Source organism: Coptis chinensis, chromosome 7, assembly GCF_015680905.1.
Source record: "Coptis chinensis isolate HL-2020 chromosome 7, ASM1568090v1, whole genome shotgun sequence".
In the NCBI taxonomy this organism is placed as follows: Eukaryota; Viridiplantae; Streptophyta; class Magnoliopsida; order Ranunculales; family Ranunculaceae; genus Coptis; species Coptis chinensis.
Window position 1 is genome coordinate 64,255,643 of NC_141462.1, and position 21,836 is coordinate 64,277,478.

The 21,836-nt window shown below is 33.5% G+C and overlaps 1 protein-coding gene and 2 long non-coding RNA genes across 22 annotated transcripts; all 3 read right to left on the bottom strand.

The window, feature by feature from the left end:
- Window positions 1–9,216: 9,216 nt before the first annotated feature.
- LOC147488389 (uncharacterized) lies at window positions 9,217–13,869 on the bottom strand. Of its 20 annotated transcripts, XR_015201988.1 has the most exons (9): window positions 13,712–13,850; window positions 13,414–13,476; window positions 13,072–13,161; window positions 12,033–12,144; window positions 11,296–11,406; window positions 10,865–11,068; window positions 10,739–10,786; window positions 10,383–10,491; window positions 9,217–9,500 (listed from the first exon to the last, which is right to left on the bottom strand). XR_015201988.1 is itself a non-coding variant. In XM_086572443.1 (8 exons), the coding sequence occupies exons 4-8, from the start codon at window positions 12,120–12,122 to the stop codon at window positions 9,433–9,435; spliced, it is 498 nt and encodes a 165-aa protein (XP_086428569.1). In that variant the 5' UTR covers window positions 12,123–12,144; window positions 13,072–13,161; window positions 13,414–13,476; window positions 13,712–13,850; the 3' UTR covers window positions 9,217–9,432. The 20 variants fall into 20 exon arrangements, 7 of the variants coding, with proteins under 7 accessions (XP_086428569.1, XP_086428574.1, XP_086428570.1 ...); XR_015201995.1 differs by lacking the exon at window positions 12,033–12,144 and having other exon boundaries at window positions 10,945–11,068; window positions 11,300–11,406; window positions 13,712–13,869; XR_015201990.1 differs by lacking the exon at window positions 12,033–12,144 and having other exon boundaries at window positions 11,300–11,406; window positions 13,712–13,869.
- Window positions 13,870–17,580: 3,711 nt separating this feature from the next.
- Window positions 17,581–18,098, bottom strand: LOC147488390 (uncharacterized). Its single transcript, XR_015201312.1, has 2 exons — window positions 17,962–18,098; window positions 17,581–17,834 (listed from the first exon to the last, which is right to left on the bottom strand). It is a non-coding gene; the product is annotated as an uncharacterized LOC147488390 (long non-coding RNA).
- Window positions 18,099–19,727: 1,629 nt separating this feature from the next.
- Window positions 19,728–21,314, bottom strand: LOC147488391 (uncharacterized). The gene is made up of 3 exons (XR_015201313.1): window positions 20,632–21,314; window positions 20,434–20,544; window positions 19,728–19,855 (listed from the first exon to the last, which is right to left on the bottom strand). It is a non-coding gene; the product is annotated as an uncharacterized LOC147488391 (long non-coding RNA).
- Window positions 21,315–21,836: the final 522 nt, after the last annotated feature.

A 21,836-nucleotide genomic window follows, 5' to 3' on the forward strand; every position in this document is an offset into this window, starting at 1 on the left:
AAAGGTGGATGTTTCCATTTGAACGGTATGTAAATTACTTTTACCTTAATATCTTCTCTAGCTTTTTCTATAATTGGATTTTAAAAATTGAAAGTGTATACTTAAATTTCTTATTCTAATAGGGCGATGAAAGAGTGTAAAATATTCCCAACAATAAACGATATGTTGAAGGGTCCATTCAGAGTCGTGATATTGTTTCGAAGTCGCTTAGGTATGTTATGGAGTATATGCCCAATTCGCGGGATGGAAATCATAAATCGGCGTGTGGCCTTTCGATGATGAAGATGGAAAGTAGTAAAGTGATGAAGGGCCTTTGCTCGATGGTAAGACCGTGACCTTAAGTGTTAAACAATGGATTCAAATACGTAGATGGGTCTTGTTTCGACTAGACGTCGAAAAGCTTGATGATTACTACAGGTGTGTTTTTTTGACACATTTGGTTTCTAAACCCACTCTAGTACTCTACATGAAAATACTCATGCGTAATTGCATGAACGATTTGTAGTGAATACCGCTCCTTACAATCTCGTGGTAGAGGAAAAAGGGTTGCAAAGTCAGAAGTGCAGATACAAACAGATTTCATTGTTTGGTTATATAACAAGGTATTGTTTAATTCATCCATTAGTTAAATAGGAAATATGAAGTTAGTAATATTAGCTTTCTAACTATCATCTTTTTACAGTTATTGGCTGCAAATGACACCAAGAGTGACTTATGGCAATTAGTTGAAGGACCATTGCACCAAGCTAAAATGTATAGAAAGTACCGCATCAATGGTTTTGTCTTTTCTACTAGGTCGCATGACAAAACAATTGCCACACAAGATAGTGGTGTTTGCATGGAGGCAATCACTTCGTTTACGTCAAGTAGGAAAGACAAAAATCCAGTCGATGCATCGACGAAGTGGTATGGGGTTATTGAACAAATATTAGAGCTGGACTATACATACTTTCAACAAGTAGTCTTTTATTGCAATTGGGTGAGGGTGGAGGACAAGACCAATGGCTACAAGCTCTGTCCAGACTCTAATTTGGTGTTGGTCAATCTTAATAAGATGAAAAGTGTTGATCAGTACTTTGATGAGCGGTCATTCTCGCTTCGGCTAGTCAAGTGTTTTACTCGAAGGACTTGAAAAATCCTAATTGGTCGGTAGTCATCCATTCACCGAGGCGATTGACGTGTGGAGTTGACTCACTAGATGTACCAACTGTTTTCCAATCTACCCTTGAGGACCAACCTAATTTGAAGCCTTTGATGAAGTGCTTAACCTAATTGTAATTGTTTTAGTTTCCAAACTATGATACAATTTTTTGCTTTAAAGTTTCCAGTCTTAATATGTATGCTTATTGTGTATATTATTATTATTATTCATTTTGTTTGTTATGTACCTCTATGGGGTTTATTAAATTGGTGGTATGTGTGATAAGGTAATGAAATACTTTTGTTTGGATTGAATTGTTTATATACTTTTATTTAGTCTTCTTTCTCACCTTTCATGATTATATTTTTCAGTACCAGACTACTAATAGACTATTTTGCAATATATGTTAGGATTTCATTTGAAATGGTATCAGGTCAACCACAGCCTAGTGCATCTCAACCTTCTGGTTCTGCCTCACATGCATCACAGCCTTCTACTTCAGTTTCACAGGCATCTCAAAACCTTCAAAGACATGCAAGAATCAGAAAATGTTAGGAAGTTACCTGTATTGATTGATATTGATGGTGTTGTCGTTGGTGATAATGCCTCCAGATGGAATACTCGTGCTGGTAGTCTCATTCGAGCTTGTATCCCAGTTAGTTACACTGATTGGAGGCTTGTACATCCTAACTTCAAGGATAAGGTTTGGAATGCCTTAATGGTAAGGTTTACCTCTGATTTTTTTTTAATGCATACTAGACATTTTGAGTTTTAGCTTCATTCACATTACTATATAACTTGTGTTTTACAGCGTGAATTTGAAGTTACAAATGTCGACCAAGCACTAGCTCGTTCACATGCAGAAAAAAACTTTTGTACTAAGTTTAGATATGGAAAATGGGTCTTGAGAAAAGATATATTGAATAAGTTTGAGACCTTGGAAGAACAAATCGCGATGCTCGGATGGCATTGATCCAAATCATTGGGAACAGTTTGTACTATATGAGAACACTCAAGTGATGGCAAGAAAAGTTTTAAGAATGGTGAGAATATAAAACTAAATGATTCTCGACATACACTGGGCGGGATAATGATGCCAACATGTTGCATAAAATGGTAGGTGTCTTTCCATAAACTTTTAAATTTTGATCACGATATGTTAACAATTATTTACCAATGTACATGTAGAATAAACAAAAATCGACAAGATACATGGATGGGTAGACAGTTGGAAAGCAGGACATGAACGTCGTAATGGAACTGTTTTGGAGAGTGCTCGAGCCCGTTATGTGAGTTTGCATTTCACTTGAGTTCCAACTATAATTTTGTTAAGTCTTTGTTATTATAGACAATTTTTTCTCGACTGATTTACCTTAAGTTTGTACTAACTTGCTAGTTTTGAACTAATTTCCATGGAAAACACTATAGGAATTGGTGGAGGCTGCTCAAAAGATACAGATGAAATGCATGAACCACCATCTGAGCAAGATGAAATGCATCCTCCTGAGCCACAAGAAGATAAGGTAAAGAGGTCCGACAGAGAGAGATAAGCTTCAACTAGGTATCCACCATATACGTATGTTTTACTATCTGATGGTGGAGAACATATGTACTATCAAGAGGCTCTTGAAGGTATAGACAAGGAGAAATGGTTGAAGGCCATGCATGATGAGATAGATTCTTTGCATAAGAATCACACTTATAACTTAGTTGAGAAACCGAAAGGAATGAAGGATCTCAAGAATAAGTGGATCTTCAAAGTCAAGCATGAGGAGAATAATCTACACCCAAGGTACAAAGCTCGCCTTGTTGTGAAGGGATTCGGTCAAAGGAAAGGTATTAACTTTGATAAAATTTTATCTCCTGTAGTTAAGATAACTTCTATCAGGGTGGTATTGGGTATGACCGCAAGTATGAACCTAGAGGTTGAGCAACTGGATGTCAAGATAGTTTTCCTTTATGGAGATCTTGAAGAAGATGTCTACATGGACTAACTAGAGGGGTTTGAGGTCAAAAGGCAAGGAACACTTGGTATGCAAGCTAAGAAAGAGTTTGTATGGGTTGAAGCAGGCACCGAGATAGTGGTACATAAAGTTTGATTCATTTATGGTGAAACATGGCTATATGAAGTCTACTTCCGATCATTATGTGTTTGTTCAGAAATTTCCAGATGGGGATTTCATAGTGCTTTTGTTGTATGTGGATGATATGTTGATGTTGTGATAGTTTGCTAGAACATCAACAAGATATCTAAGCTGAAGAAAGACTTGAGTAAGTCTTTTGATATGAAGGATTTGGGTCAAGCAAAGTAGATACTTGGGATGCGGATCACTCGTGACAGAAAGAGTGGGAAGTTGTGGCTTTTTCAAGAAAGCTACATTGATAAGGTGTTGAAGAGATATGTGTCCAAAGGGTTAGCATGAGCAGTTGTCTGCTTGGTGGCCAGTTACACATGACCAAAGATATGTGTCTAAAAGGTGAGCATGAGCAAATTCAAATGGAAAATATTCCTTATGCAATGATGTGTACAAGACCGAATATTGTTTTTGCCATTGGTGTTGTAAGTCGTTTTCTATCAAATTCGGGTAAAGAGCATTGGGAAGGTGTTAAGTGGATATTGAGATATCTCAAGGGCACTTCTAAAGCATGTTTGTGTTATGGTGGGAGTAAAACCTTGCTTGAAGGCTACACAGATGTACACATGGCAGGTGATGTTGACTTGATGAAGTCCACCTCTGGTTATCTGTTTGCTTTTGCAGGGGGAGTAGTTTCTTGGCAATCGAAGTTGCAAATGTGTGTTTCCCTCTCTACTATAGAAGTCGAGTATATTGCATCCACTGAGTGTTGCAAAGAGATGTTATGGATGAAGAGGTTCTTCAATGAACTAGGGCTAAAGCAAAACCAGTTTGTAGTTTTGTGTGCCAGTTAGAGCGCCATCCATTTGAGCAAGAATCCGAGTTTTAATTCTAGATTCAAGCACATACATATGCGTTATTATTGGATTATAGAAGTTCTCGAAGAGAAGCAATTGTGCATTGAGAAGATCCATACCGACATGAATGGGTCAGATTTGATGACCAAAGTTTTGCCGAAAGGCAAGTTTGATGTTTGTTGTGCTACTGTCGGAATGGCAGTACACTCCTCTTGTTGATTCGGGAATGTGTGGCCTCATGGTTTCGAGAGGGGGAGATTGTTGGGGTCCCTCACCATTGAGCTGGACAACCTCACCACACCGTTTGAGAAGAACTGTGAGCGACTCGGTTGTGCTGTTTGAACTTGATGCTGCTAGAATCGAGTTTTGAACGGTCTGCTCACATTGTGGGGTAATAAGCTTGAACGACCCAGCTGCGTCATTCGAAGTTGACTTTACTGGAATTGACTCTCCACGGTATGTACAGACCGTTTGGAGCAACATTAGCCCGACCTCACCATGTCGTTCGGGACTTGATACTTCGACATATATGGGCATGTCGTTTGGAACCGAAATTTCATAGGCGTTGAAATTTTAGATTACTATAAAAACAAAAGTTAGGTTTTGAAAAACCAAGTCTTAAATAGAAATCCAATTTTGAGAGCAATCAAAATTGAGAGAAAAGCTTGTAAAGAGATAAGAGAGATCTAGTAAGGTGGAGAAACTTGAGAGGAGTGATTGTAATCTTCCTTCCCACACTCATAAAAGGATTAGCTCTTGTGGAAGTAGGCATCATTGGCCGAACCACGATACATCTTTATATTGTGGTATGTTTTACTTTCTCTATATTTTTATTGCTTGTTTTGTGATAGTTATATCCATATTTTAGGTTTGTGGTTGTTGGTTGTAGTGAAATATTATATTTTTTATTGAAGTAGTAGATTGTCCAAGTGTAAGCTATCTTAGTAGGGATCGATTGGTATTGTTTTCCCCAACAACCAAATCCTACCATTAAAGATACTCCTATAACGTTGACACTGCGTGTTTTGCTTCAGACCAATTATAAATCAAAATATCTACAAGATGAAATGTCGATTTACCTTCTCTTGGGTCTAAAAGGAAGTTGACAGGAGCTTCATTTTTCACTTGTATACCAGCCGCCAAATCACAACATACAGAATTTTTTTGCACATGGTCATGCATGTATTAGAACTACCCTAGAACATTTCTCGTACGTGTACTTGTTGTGTTGCATGATGCCCAAAGGCCCCAGCTTGATTCCCTTGAGCAAGAGACATTCAATTCTCTCACAAATGGTGTCTCAGCTCAGTTCGAAAGGACGAAGGAGGAAATTTATGAAACTAAATTAATGCAAATGGGTCTCTCACACGAGAGAACTATGTCTATGGAAGTATCTTAAGAGATATAGAGGGTAATACTCTATTAGCTAATACTGGTTCTAAGGGAATAAGGTTTGTTCTCTACCAAGAACTAACAACTAACTATAGTGCAAGGACTGCTACTTTGCAAATTAGTATGAATCAAGAGAGTTGTGGACTTGTGGGTGGCCTCTAACTTTCTCAGATTAATCCAGTCTATCTATCAATAAACTTGAGGAACCTACATGGTGCATACTGTCAATATCTTGCTTGCACTACATTTATAACATTTGAACATCTTTTTAGGGAAACAAACAAAGAGTAAACAAAGCTGAGTAGAGTAAAATGGATCCTATGTTTTTATCCACCTCTAGATGCTAATTTGTGTACTATACTCAAGGAGAGTAAATATGGTGTAACCTATGTAAGACTTTTAAGTTTTTCAAATGCAGGTTGGGGTCTGCCCTAACCCCTTAACTAATTCTTAAAAAAGTTTGGAGAGACACGAATAATAATCAAATAATCCGAATGATTAGAGTTTATAGTACCCGACCTATCTCTATCAACCAAAACTGTTTCCAGAAAATCCTTGTATCAAATCATGTCTATTTCCATATCACAGTACACTTCTATAATAAGGGTTTTCTGTTTTATTCCAAGAGGAGCTTGAAATCTTTTTTCTTCTTCTAAAAACATGTCTGGAATGCTGAGAGTTTATGCAGAGTTTGTCATTTGCTGGTGACTGACTCCTTAACTGTTGTATCTTGAGATGTGCGCTTGGGGTTGGCAGCTACCACACTAGCGGCGTTTTTCGTCTTAAGGAAATTGTGCTGAGCACAATCCTCAGTGATAAAATTTTGATTAATCCTTATTTTTGTTTTGATTACTAAATTGATACAAAAATAACACTACTATATGAATAAACAAAATGATTTTAAAAAATAATTATAAAAGTGGAAGTTAGTTTGAATAAATATGATTTTTTGAAGTCATATTTTCAGTAGTAACATTGATATTGAAAGAGGAAGAAGACTATGGTCCATTAGTAACATAACGATGAATATGAAAGAGGAAGATAATCATTTAGTAGTCAAAATATTGAGTAGCTAGCTCTTCCAAACTTATAATAAATAAATATTATATGAATGTAACCGCGCCATACTGTAAAATATGATCTTTACCAAAAAAAAAAACAAAATAAAACTAAAATATGGCCGCGCCAGACTGTAATTTATAATTTTAGATATACGAATGTGTATAATAAATTTTCCACGTCCCTATCACCAAAGTTTGAGAGAGCGATAGAACGCATTTCAAGCTTTCACTTAACTTTTGACTTGTTTCTATGCAGTGTTGTAGTCAAAACCCATTACTATATAGTACTAGTCTTGTGCACGTGGCAGCAAACTACATTTTTTTAACACATTTTTTATTACAAATTTTATAGTAGAGCGGAGCCCATATAAATTGACAAAATTATTTTTTTTTTAATAAAAATTTCAAATTTTGCCACCTTATTTGATGAAATCTATAGAACTGCCACCGTTTTGCCCACCAAAAAATGACGAAAATGGTTTTGTTGTATACAGAAGAAGAAACAATAAGTGCACTGCAATAGTTGGTTACTATCGCAAAAACCAAAAAATTACGATTCTACCACCATGACAGAAACATAATCTATTGTTCTTCACCCCCAGATTTTTTATACTATTTAGATATATATACCAGTGCTCTGTGAACTTTGGAATTACATTCAATGCTGACTTTCAGGCAAGTGATGAGGCAACAAGCTATGGTCGTTTTTAGTTGTCTATCAAAGGGTTGAAGATATCAAGAGTATGAGCTAGTTGTGAAGTACATAAGTAGAACAGGGTTGTCACTGCAAAGTTCATATCAACGTGACCGTTCATTCTTCGTAGAAAATATAAACGTGGCAATTTACCAAACGATAAAAGAAAATATGTAAATTACCAAGTCTCTGTTAATATAAAATTACTATGTCCTTGCTAATTCAAAATCATATGACCATAGCAATTGGCATGACACTCATCCTAACATATATTTTGAATCGCAGGTCTTGGTATCATATTACAAAATATCGCGATAAATATCGAGATTTTAACAAAAGATATATAAATATCACGATATGTTTAGAAACATATAAGACTGTAAATATCGGTGATATTTCGATGATATTTGTAATATTTTGAGATATTTGGAGATATTTGACAATATTTTATGTAGGTAACAATTTTATTTAATATTTACCATTATATTTTAAATAAATATAAATTATATATTATGATATATCAAGAAATATTCACGATATTTATCGATATTTTGAATATATCTACAATATTTGCATATGAAACAATGTAAAATATCTCCAAAGAGGAGAATATATCCACGATACATATCTATAAATTAGGGATCGATATTTTACCCATAGTTCGGAATTTCAGAATTTTTGAAATTCCGAGAAATTCAAAAACCAAAATTCATTAAATTTTGACCCTTGTTATATTCGGAATTTCGAATGATTTCGGAATTTCAGATATTTTGACTCTATATTCGGAATTCCGTTTTTTTGGAAAACGGAAATTCCGAGCGGAATTCCGGAGTTTCGTTCGGAATCACGAACTATGATTTTACTATATCCTGATATTTTGTACTATACTTGGTATCATGTCTGTAAAAACATGTTTTTATTTTTTATTTTTCCAATGAATCTGTCTCAATAATCATATTCGCAGTAAGATATAGTTCAAAATCCTATTTGTTGTTATTGTTTTTGTTCTTGTTGTTGTAATTAAGTAATAAAGACAATGAAAAAAAAAAAATTACAGATAGAAAAAGAAATTTACTACTAGAGTTTACTAAGACAAACAAAAGAGTACGTACTCTATTTATACTCTTCGACAAACTCCCTTCACCAAACCTATCTTCAATGGAGACCTTTGAATTGGATTATCCAATCAAGAAATTTGTCCCAAGGCTCATTTGCGAGTGAAAATCACTCACAAAACCACTCACAGAACCAATGTTTTTTTTAATCACTCTAAAAGACAATTTTCAGGTGTAAATAATCCAGGAAAACCAATTTTCGAGTGAAAATAACTCGTAAGGACAAATAGCCCGAATTTGAAATAAATATTTTTCGATTTTATCCTTTCAGTCGTTTTGATATGAACAATGAGCGTTCATACCTTATGTTGATATATGAATATTGATTGTTCATTCCCAAATAAGTTAACATACCTCATGCCACTACTGCAGAAAAGTACATAGATAGCATCTGAAAAACGCTATGAATTTTACTTGATAGCACTTGCAAAAACGCTATCAAACACGATACTATACTTTTATCGATAGCTTTGCCTAAAAATATGTTATTAATTTGATAGCATTTTCTAGTAAATGCTATTAATTTAATTGTGCTTTTTGTTAGCGCTGTTAATTTATCTATAGCGTTTTGTGCTAAATACTATCAATATGATTGCGTTTTATTTTAGCGATATGAAAATTTCACATTTATTACAAAAGTGCTATGCATTTCAATAAAGTTTTGCTTTAGCACTATCCCTGTTTAAATAGCGTTTTTTGTAAAATGCTATTAATGTTTTAACACGTTTTAAAGACCCATATAACCACATGTGCATTACACATTGAAAAACAAAAATACAATTGGATCTAGATGGATTCGAACCATTAACCTCTCAATTATTTGAGTGCTCTTGCCATTTTGAGCTTATGAATCTATTATATCGCTAACGCAAATTGACTAATTACTAGAAAAAAGCTAAGTTACATTGACACAGAAACATGTGTCCGTATCCGACATAGATATGAAGTGTCTGACACACAAGCAATAGACTCTTTTAATTTGAAGCAAATATTATGACTAAGAACAAATGATGATACAAATTCCAAACTGAAACAATAATGGCAGCGAGAAGCAACACTAACACGTACAGTAGCACCGTCTACACTATCACCTTATTCTATTGACACTTACGATGCTTTAAAGGATAATCAACTTTCACTCTTCCATTTTGTAATAGAACAAATTCTGCAGGAACACCACACATAAAGTGAAAAATAATCAACTTACTCAGAACGATGAATAAGGTGCATAATTCAACAATAAGGCACAACAATGAAAGAAAAAGAAGTTTGATTTCAATCACTGACAAACGAATCCATTGGGCAGTAACATGGAAATAATCAGCAAAAAGAAAACATAACTAGCAGATTTAGTCTTAAGAAATTTACAAGACTGTCCTATAATGCAAAGGTTCAAATGGTTGGTCTTGGTTAAGTAGCAAGGCAAAAGGTAACTATGTTAACAACAAGAATGCCCATCCAATCAGGTCAACCAAACAAAACAATAACGTTTTTTTCTAAGTGAAATTAAACAAAAGCTATTAAAAACCTTTTTTCTTGCATTGTAGTGAAATAAGACATGCATAGCAAAGTAAGACTCTTGGTAAATACTGTTTGCACAAAAAATCACTTCGAAATGAAGATAGAGGTATAAAATCAGAAGTACATTGAACTACTGATCTGTAGACCAACCTCTTTTAGTGTTAGTTACACACACTACAACTTTTAGTAGTTAGGTAGAAACACATGAATCAAGTAGAGATCAAGGTTCATGGACCAAACTAGTTTATAAAAATGCCATCTTTTACCGTTCCAGCAACAAAACATACAAGTAACAATATAACACAATAGAAACTATGAATGCAGATCTATGGATAGTCCTACTCAATGGGTCATTATAAATCTGGAATAAGGGGCGATAATCATAACATTTGAAAAATAACACTTACATAATATAAATTAAAAATAAAAGTTGAAAGAAGAATCCACAAGACAAAATAACTAACCTTCGGGATCACCAAACCAATCCTAATAGTTAGAATATAGGCCAACTAAGTAAATAACTAACCATCGCAGACGATACAAGTTGCTGTCCCAAATACAAGCTTCTCAGTTAAGGAGTCAAATTGGTCTTCATATTTCTCAGAGTACTGGCACCATGTGTAGCAAAACGAACACTGCTCATATCAATTAAAACATGTTAGATATACAAGAGAGAGAGAGAGAGAGAGCAGTTTATACCTATATAGAACAAGATCACAAACACCTTAATAACAACTAAACAAATGAAACAAAAATGAGATGTGTCTCCAGCTAATTCAAATTATAGAACAATACCAACCAACCACACAATGGTGCAGCACCAACAACTTTAATAGTAACAGAAAATATTTTCTGAGTTGAGAAGGAATACAAGGAAGCTACCATGATTAGGAACTTGAAGTCAAGTTTGTCAAGATGCCATTACTTTCTCTGCAGTGACAATGGTTTCGGTTACAAGAAAATTGAGTAGGAGCAATTTCTAAATTGTGCACTAAGTTATCATTATACCTTGCTCAGATCCAAAGGGACAAACTCTAAACACTATTAGAATTACAAAATCAGGCCACCAATGTAAAACTACCACCAACCCATTGTGTAAGTCTGAAAGAGGGTCCTGTAGGTCCAAAGGTACTTGTATAGCCTGGCTTCATACCCCTAGAACATGTCTGGAATTCTCCGTTAGTTGCTTTATTTGCACTTACATCTATTACCCTGTACAAATTCCAAATGATTTATTTTAAGTTACGAATTTAAAAACATCAAATCAAGTGGGTGAAAGTGATAACAACTTGGAATAGCAAAATGGTTATCCAAACACACCAAAATCACCCAATAGGCTAAACATGTCTCTTGACAGTGTTCTTCTCTAAATGGAGTCTCATTAACAGACTGAAGTTATAAACAAAACATAAATATGATAAGTATTTCAAGAGACTTACCCACCCCATTTGGCTTTGAGCAGCCTGCACCAGATGATAGTTCCATAACCATGACTCCCATTTTCGATGCACCTCCCACCTCAACTTCACGTTCAGGAGAACTTTCACTGTCTGCATAATCTACCATTAAGTTTTATAGAATAGAAAATAATATAAAAATGAATATGCTTTTGAAAGTTTCTTTCAAAAGGAACTTAAGAAGATACATCCGAAATGAAGCACTTAAATATTTAGAGCAAGCTACATGTATCCAAGATTGAGGCTCTTTGAAGCTTGAGGCTTTTTATGGGCCATAATTAATCTCTGAATCTACAAGCTTTGTATTTTGAAGTTGAGTATAAGATTTAACTCTAGGGCTAGGCAGTGAGTACTTGGAAGAAGTTAAGTTCTGTGTATAACTTACATTATAGTGTGACCATGTTTCAGTTGAAAAGGCCCTCGAAATTATAAACTGATAAATTGTTACAAGCTAAGTATGTATACTTATCATGACAATCTAACATAGCATATGAGTATGATATGAGCTTATACATCTAAATATGAGTATGGAAAATCATATATGTATGCATAGTAAAATACAATGTAAGATTAAAATACGATTTCATTCAAACTAGGATTATCCAAGTTAGAAAACCAAGGTTGCAAGTGAAAATCACTTGTCTGGATCAATAGTTAGGCTATATACAAAGAAATTAGTCCTTCCTCAAATAATGTCATTGTATCTTCCTTTTACTCACAAGTCCTTTCATTGCTTGTTTGAACTTTGAACATATGAAACCTTTCTCTGATTGATTCTGGATTGTGGTAGCAAGGCTCAAGGATTTCATAGATATTTAGACCACTAATGTCCTACATGCGGAGAAAAGCTCTTATAAGAGATTTGAGTACCATGAAAATAACAAGCTTCGGATGAAATTCAAAAAAGGAAAAAAAATCAAAAAGAAAAGCACAAATGAAGAAGTAAACAATGTCATCTAGATCTAATTGATACACAAGTACACATATGTGCCTTGGTGACCATCTTACATGATACCAAAATAAAGAAGTGAAATGAATAATTAACTAAAATACATTGATGAGCTAAGTATGATCATAGTCTTCAAATTAATTGCAAACCCCATTGTGCATAGTTAATTACTTAAATGCAATGTCACATAACAATAGATGCATAACAAAATAATTATGTAAGGAACAAAAAATTTCCCAACATTAGAGATGCGACCAAGTAAAAAAATAACAAAATAACCAGCTATTGAGCTATTCATATTACAGTTGCAACAAAACGCATGCTCGAAGAAGAAACATCTCACTCAAACAACAACCACACATTCATTTAACTGACACAATACATTGTGAACGATATTCAAATAATAAACAACATATCAAATAAGCTCAGAACACAATTAACATTTACAGGTTCAAAAATCACAAGTCAATTTGCGATTTGACGAAACAAATCGGTATTCTTGATTCGAAATAACAACAATCCATTGGGAAAATAGATGGATGAATTTCAATGACTATGAAAACCTATAAATTGAATTTACGATAAAATCAATTGAATCTGGAAGCTTGATTGATTAATCGAACCTTTAAATTGATACAAGAGTAATCAAATGTAATATTCTAAAAGGAAAACTGAAGAATCATAACTAAAGCTTTTGGATTTTAACCATATTGCAAGCATCCTTGTAGCAATAACCTGTCAAGAATTCCAAAAAAAGTACCAACTCTTATAAATAAAAGCTACAAAAGGCCTTAAAATCTGAAACTTACTTCTAGAATGACAAACCACCTTGACCTTCTTTGTAATTTCTTCTAAAACAGGTTGTAGCAGCTTATAGTGGAGTGTCTTAAGTAATTAATCTACACAATGATGAAGAAAAAAAGACAGAGGTAAAGCAATAACTATCATATCCTAACAACTTAGGAATAGAAAGTGAACAGTCGATGCATTGAAACCTTAAACAGAGAAGTTCTAATATTTGATGCGAAACTTTTTTTTTTTTACACAGGGAATAATGCATACCCATCCAAATTACAAAATTATTGTTTAGATTCAAAGAGTTCAAATCATTGATGGGTACATAAGATTTGAATAGACAAGTGGTCACGTACCTTGTGCTCCTTCGTAGATCCTTTGTACAGGAGTTCCACTCGTAGAAAATACTCTAGAAACACCTAAATATTAACAAAGAAAATTAAATAAATTCCATATATAATTTTTTAACAGATTTCTCTTTACCCATTTTTCAGAAGGTGCAGTGGAATTGGATCTAGAATTTAAAACGGAAATATGAAACTTTTAAAATTGAGGCGTAGTTCGATTTGGAAATCTTGACATGGTCATGTAAATAAATCCAGAGTACATAAAGGGTTGTTAGAAATAGATAATGGTTCGAAAAGAAATACTTACTTTTCTTGTAGCAGCAAGATTATATTGATTCGATGGTTTCAAAGTTCCATTCTCATATTTTGGACGTGGTGGTGGAGAGATGGTTTTGCCTTAGAGAGCCTTAGAGAGATAGAATCATAAATAAACTTCAGAGGTGGTGGTGGCTGCTTGGGGAAAGAAGGAAAATAGAGAAAAAGAAGCGGGCCTCTTTCAGATTTTGGTAATTTCAGTTGAAGTGGGCTGAACTCTTGGGTTAAAGTCCGACTAAGGCCTGCTATTTATAACAGTAACTAGAAAACGCAATTGAATTTATTGCATTTTCTGTGCAAATGCAATCGTTAGTGTTCCAGTTACATACATAACATAGCGCTAGATGGATAAACGCTATCCTCCAAAATTTAATAGTGTTTTTTTTTAAGTGTTATTAAATGCATGCTATTTATTTACAATTTTCTAGTAGTGTGCAATATGTTGAGGTATGAACAATAATTATTCATAACTCATGTTGAGGTATAAACAATAATTGTTTATATTTCAATATGTGTTCTTACTGATCATACATTATGTTGAGGTATGAACATTGATTGTTCATACCCCAAATAGGTATGAATAATGATTGTTCATAACTTATGTTGAGGTATAAACAAATATGTATGAACAATAATTGTTCATAACTGAACATGATTGTTCATACCCAAATAGGTATGATGAACAATAATTGTTTGTTCATTGAAGTAGTATTGTGTTGAGTATTTCAAAGTTGTATTGAATGAGGTTCACCATAAATTATTTAGAACTTGGATGATTGGGAGTTTTAGAAGGAAGGAAGGTAGGTTCTTAGCTTTAGGACTTGTTTTGCTAACTCTAGTTGAAGAACATTAGAAAAAGACTAGTTGATTAAAAGATTGCTTGAAAGCACAAACATTGAAAGAAATAACTTGATTGAATGAAGAACAAACTTGAAAGAAATAACTTGATTGAATGAATAACAAAAACTTGAAGAAATAACTAGATTAAAAATGAAGAACAAAAAGTAAATGACTTGAAAATAAAATCCTACATGACACTAGAATAAGTCTAGGTGCATTCTCTCATATTACTTTTGAGTTCTTATACCCCTACTTTTATAAAAGACTTATTTGCCCTCTCCCAATACATTTAAGACACCTCACCAAGTTTGCTTTATGCTTTTGTTTTTTTCTTTTGCTTTTTGATTTCTTTTTTATCAAGATAGGTTTTAGAGAAAGCCTTCTTTTGTGTCAAGGACATCTATCTCTGGTCATCTGAGTTAAGGACTTGACTTTCAGCTCTTTGGTTTGGAGTCTTTGACATTTGACCTTTGACTTTGACTTTTTCAACACTTTTTTATAGTAGCTTCGAGTCTTCATAATAAGTGTAAATAAGGCTCATTTTGGTGCTAAGACACAACTTTTATGATAAGTAGTCTGAATTGCTCTGTAACTTGAAAAAGGTAATAAAAGCTATGAGTTGTTTTTTTATTATACGTAAGAAGGGTTGTAATGCAGTAATGTAAGGGTAATAAAATGTACATTTGGGAGCTGATCATTCATACTCATACTAGTCCAATATGTGTTTTTACTGATCATACATTACGTTGAGGTGTGAACAGTGATTGTTCATACCCTAAAGTTCATACCCCAATATATGATTTTACTGATCATACATTATATTAAGGTATGAACATTGATTGTTCATACCCCAAATAGGTATGAACGATGATTGTTCATATAGACAATGAGTGTTCATAGCTCATTTTGAGGTATGAACAGTGATTGTTCATACCCTAAATAGGAATGAACAATGATAATTGTTCATACTCCAATAAGTGTTCATATTGTTCATATGCATACATCACATAATGTATGATCAGTAAGAATAATGATTGTTCATACCCCAAGTAGATATGAACAATGATTGTTCATACTCCAATAGGTGTTCTTACTGATCATACATTATGTTGAGGAATAATGATTGTTCATACTCCAATAGGTGTTTTATTGATCATACATTATATTGAGATATTGTTCATATGAACAATGAGTGTTTATAGCTCATGTTAAAGTATGAACAATAGGTATGAACAATCAATCATACTCTAATAGGTGTTATTATTTATCATATATTATCTTGAGGTATGATCAGTTATTGTTCATACCCCAAATGGGTATGAACAATGAATGTTCATATGAACAGTGATTGTTCATAGCTCATGATGAAGTATGAACAATAGGTATGAACAATGATTGTTCATATACTAAATATGTATGAATAATGATTGTTCATACTATATACATTAGGTTGTTTCGGTTGGGCGGGCCCGTTTATTATTTCGCATTAGCGGTATATTTGACATTTCATCTACCAGAGTCATTTTTAATTTCGCGTCAAGAGTATACTTGACCTTTCATTTATCTAGTCGGCCTTGTGAGTGATTAAAAAAAAAATGTCCTTAAGAGTTACTTTTCCCCCCTATCTGTCCTGGAGAGTTTCTCCCTGTTATCTAATTGGACTCTTGCTTTAGGATTTCGATTGCATATTACATGGAGAAAATACATTCTTGGTAGGTAAGTCTAGAGAAAAAGAATAATTCTGGCTTTCCTAAATGACAACCATGCTTAGAACCACCTCGCTACTTTTATTTAAATTACCTCTCTTCTATTTATTACAATTGTCTCCCTGGTCTCTATTAAAATTGAACCACCTCCTTCTCCAATAATTTTAGGATAGTCTTCTCCATTAAAAAAACTAAAATTTAGGTATAGGAATTGTATCTTCACCATTTTTAGAAAATTGTTTCTCTTTTAAAAAAAAAAGAAAAAGAAAAAATATTTCTCTTTAGTTCTTTTAACAATTTTCATTTTAGTTCTTCACACCTTGATGAACCAATGCATGGCATGGGACACATTCTAGTGTGGCAATGTACCAATGTTCCTCATCAGTTTGTTCTCAAAGTAGGGGTGCAAGTGGATATCCAAATATTCGAATCCGATTCAAATTCGTATTCGAAAAATCGGATATTATCCAAAAAATTTGGATTCGGATATTTTTTTTTATGTCCGAACTGGTTTCAGATACTGCCATATCCGCATCCGATAATATCCGATCCGATTTAAAAAATTAAGAGTTATTATATGTAATTAATTTATTCATGTTTTATTGTATAAAATATTATATAAAATCATAACCTAATAATATAAAACTATAATAACAAAATAATAATAATAATAATAATAATAATAATAATAATAATAATAATATAAAACTATAAAACTATATATATATATATATATATATATATATATATATATATATATATATATATATATATATAAAAGGGCCTTAAAAAGGACCTTAAATAAGGACCAAATCTTAAAAACACCCACTACAAGAAAAAAAGGCTTTATATCACTTTTAAAAACAGTGACAAAAAGTCTTTTGTCACTGTTTTTTTTTTTTTTTTCTAAAACCGTGACGGAGTGGGAGTCATTTATTTTTTTCCCAAAACCGTGACAAATATTTCTTATGGATTACCTATTTCTACCATATAAAACAGTGACAAATATATAAAAACCATCACAAAAAATCAACTCTTTTGTGACGCTTTTGACAAAACAGTGAAATATTCATTTGATAACAGTCATAAATAGGTTAACTATTCATAACGGTTTTGTCAAAACCGTGAACTATGTTTTTATTTTTTTTTTTTTTTTAAAATAATAAAATAGTGCTAATATATGAAAACATTTCCCAGTAATAAACTACACACCTTAATATAATAAATTAAACTTCAAGTAGCATTCATAAAGTACTAATTCCATTCTCTTGGATAACCAATATATATTTGTACTTAATCATAGAACATAATAAAATAAATAACACGTTTCCAATCTAATACATAAAAATTTAATCAGCTTAATCCAAATCCAAATCCAAATCCAAATGAAAAAACAAAAGAACCTAATCTCGCCAAAGTCGATCACCCACATGAATGTTTTCAGTTTTATCGTTCATCTTCATCTTAAGGATGGTTCATAATACATTCTTGGATAAACTTAACAAAGTTCATTCGAACTTCATCTACCTCTTTGTCGGTGAAAACCTTTTTATTGCTAAGATTTTTTATCTGAAATATAAGAAACAACATCATTAATATTTTGCAAAATAGAGAAAAAGAAATATAAAACATGATCGCTAAAGAGTAAAGATATCACACATAAATTAATTTAAAATGAGAGAGATAGTTTATTTACTTTCAATGGCAACGGAGAAGAATCATGTGCATTATGTCTCGCATGAAGTGCATTGCATGAATACCACATTGTTTACTTTCTAGTTGCATAGGGCCCTGCAAAAATATGAAATTAAGAGAGGATAATAAAAGTTCAATCATTTGGGTAGAACTTAAATGAGGCAAACAAGTCAATGAAAAGCAACAAAGGAAACATCAATATTAGCAAAATAGGGCTTGTGAATCTTAAAGTTCCTGCTAGCAATCAAGAGAAAAAGCCCAGATTGACAATCTCAGTTATTTATATCCTATGGGCAGATACCCAAACCAAATAAAGAAAACAAAAATAGGTAACCCCATATTGAAACCAATTTTAGTTCCATGGGGATTGCAAAAAACACCCATAATAGGCGTGCTCGATGATTGCACTTCTCATATACCGAAGTTGACTTAAAATTGTATCTATAATGGTATTCCATCAGCCTATTGACTCCCCTTTATTTCTTCCGAGATCTTGGTCACCCTGGCGTAATGCCACTATTGACTCTAGGTTCATATCATAACTTGCTTCCCTAGCATATAAAGGTGACTTGGTCTTAAATCGACGAGAGATTCCTAGCTTATCTGACACTAGCATCTCTATCAGTCCTATCTATTTGTGTGAAGGATCCTTTCCTCCTCCTACTATGGCTCATCCATCTGCGAGAGATTGGTTCTTTGATCATCAAATTCACTTGGTCTTCCTAGCTGATATGGTCAGCCCAAAAGAGCATATACGTCTCTTCCTTTCTTTTACGTGGGATTTGTAAAACCAATTATTGAATGCAACTAACGCAATAATCACTAGTACTAATAACTAAATCTTATACACCACACTCATTCATTAAACAATTTAATATAAAAAAGAATCACCTCAAATCAGCAACCATTAAGTATGAAGAAATTTTATCTGTCTATGCAAGCATCCAATACAGTCATCAAAGAAATAACTTGATAACAAGAACAAACCATTCAAATCAGCATTAAACAAGATCCCAGAAACCCTTTTAGACACTGGTAAACTTAAGTACAAACTTGGTGCCTTCGGAAACTGCATTTAGCGAATAATCTAGTTGTAGTGCAAGAGAGTGCAACAAACTTGGCTGCATCAACACAAGCAACATGCAGTTGTAATACCTACAGCAAAAATGGTAGATGATACCATTCTGGTATTGAAGCACTTGCATCGGGTACCATTCTTCATCTGAACAAATTTATCAGAAAATGCCACTAATTGGCTATGCATCTAAGATACAAATACCTGAATGCATAACTTGGACCGAGATACATACTGTAGGATACTCGTGAACTCGAGAGAGAGAAAGGAGAGCGACAAATAAATGCTTCCCCATTCGATCCGAACTCGGGAGAAGCTTCAATACCTTCAACGAACTGGAGTGTGAAGACGATGAGACCTAGTGCTTGAATAGTAGTGGAAGAAGTTAGTTCTTAGTTTCTATTTTGGTAAATAAAATTCCAAACTAGGCTTAAGCTATTAAGTTATCTTGACTACTGAAAAAAGAGTGAATTGCTCTTGACATAAAAATACATACTAACCATTAAGAAAAGATCCAACGTGGCAAAAGAAGTGGTATGTACAACTTCTAAGAACTGGACTGGAATTTGAACATTCAATTCGACATCCAAATCAAGTAGATCAGGTAGCAGTGTTCCTAAAATAAGTTATTACAGCATGAATGAGCTAACAACTTGTATAAAATAAGTAACTACATCATGAATGAGCTAACACCTTGTATAACTACATCATCGAGAGATAAGCTCCAACGCGTCAATTCCACCCCAAATCAACTCCAACACACACAGTCCCCTCCGTTTTGCACACCCAGTATGTGATCATAGATTGAATAAAACTGAAACTGAAAATTGAACATAATGTATTGGGTGAGTGGCATCTAGTTAGTGCTATATAACAACTAATATATAACACACGTCTCAATAAGAAACTGCAGCAATATCTTCATTTTATACACTAAGAAAAAATTTGTAACAACTCATTCCGGGTGTGTTATATTGAATGTAATGCAAGGCAACCTGTTAAGCATTGGTATAACTTGAAAGCCCCACTATTTGATATAACTATACAAATGAAAATTCCATCAAGGACTTAAGATGCTGCAAGTTTATAACTAAAAACAAAAATTAACTATTCGATTCAAAATGTTGTGTGTCCTAATTTAAAGCATAGAACCATTCTTTCAAACATGAAACAACTTTACTTCTTAAAGGATTCTTGATTGAAACAAAGAGATTAATGTTAACACTAATTTCAGTTAACATGAAATATAGGTAGCAAAACCCAAATAAGTCGTCAACCACCCAAAAAGTAGTCACTCTGTGGGATTGACATTGCAATATTCTAGTCGAGTAGTCATATCACCACAAAAGCTTCCAGTTAAACACTGTATATATGAACCAGAGAGAGACATGTACATACCTGCACACTTGAAACCAAAGAAGTTATAGATCCTGTAAGTGGAGGACTAGACAATTTGCTTTCTGGATTAGCAGAATATCCAGAAGGAGAAGCATGTAGAACTTTCAAAACCTACAAAAAAAAAAACCAAGCATACCATAAGAAATCAAATCAAAGTATAGAGTATAAAGTACTTAAAACTTGCTAATGACATCTTACTTGGCTATTAACAGGATTGAATGCATGATCAATCCCTTGGAATAGTACAGGAGCTTCGATTTTTCCTTCCCCAAAATGACATCATAAAATCAATAAAATCATCACTGGCAATCAACATATGATCTCCATTCGCAAAACTCCCATGATCAATCACCACAGCCTTGGAATCCTCATCGAAATCAACACCACATTCAGTAGCAATCTCTCTAACCAACTCAGACGCTGACCCATCAACCGCAAGAATCAAATCCCTACCCGAATCAACAAACCCCAAAACATAATTCAAATCTAAAGACCCACCAAAATTTTGAACAGTTGGTGAGAATAAAAATAGCTTGTCGTATAAATACTCTCCGTATTTAGATAATTTGAGATTCGAATCAGTAGCGAGGTGGCTCAAACCTTTAGACTATTGTCCCCGAAATGGAAATTAAAGAATTATAATGAATAGCTGGAGAGAGGGGTTTTTTTTTTTTTTTTTATTATTATCGAACAACCACTAAGAATTGGAATTGAAGAGAGAGAAGATAATGCTTTGTACCGTAGGTGCGCAACTGAGCAGTTTTGAATGAAGAAGATGAGAAGTGTGGAGAGAGTGGTCGGTTTAGTTGAAGAAACTGACTTTCACGGGACTATTAGGCAAAATGACTACACTAGCCTTCGTAATAGTGATGAGAAATACCACCAGTCATTTATGTTTAGTACAAACAGTGACAAATTGTGGCCCGGGTCATTGTTTGTGCTTGAGCGCAAAAGGAAAATACTATTTGTCCCGCTTTAGACAACGCGCGTGACAAAAAAAATTCTAAAACAGTCACAAAAACTCTTTTATGCCATTTGTTACCGTTTTAAATAGAACAGTCACAAATAACATTTTAAAACAGTCATAAAAAGCTTTTTTTCTACTAGTGACCCACAACTTCACCTACAAAATAATTTAAACCCTAATCTTTTGTGCATATGATCTGCTAACTATAAAGAACATCTCTACAAAAATTCAACTCGTTTTTATAGTAGTAAAATAAATTATTCAAAACAAATAAAATTTTAATTAATTTTAATTTTCGGATCGGATATTATTCAATATCTGTTTCGGATATCCGAAATCGGATTCGAATAATTTTTTTAATATCCGTCGGATTCAGATATCGGTATAAATTTTCAGATTCGGATACAGGCATATCTGCATCCGAACCTATACGTTT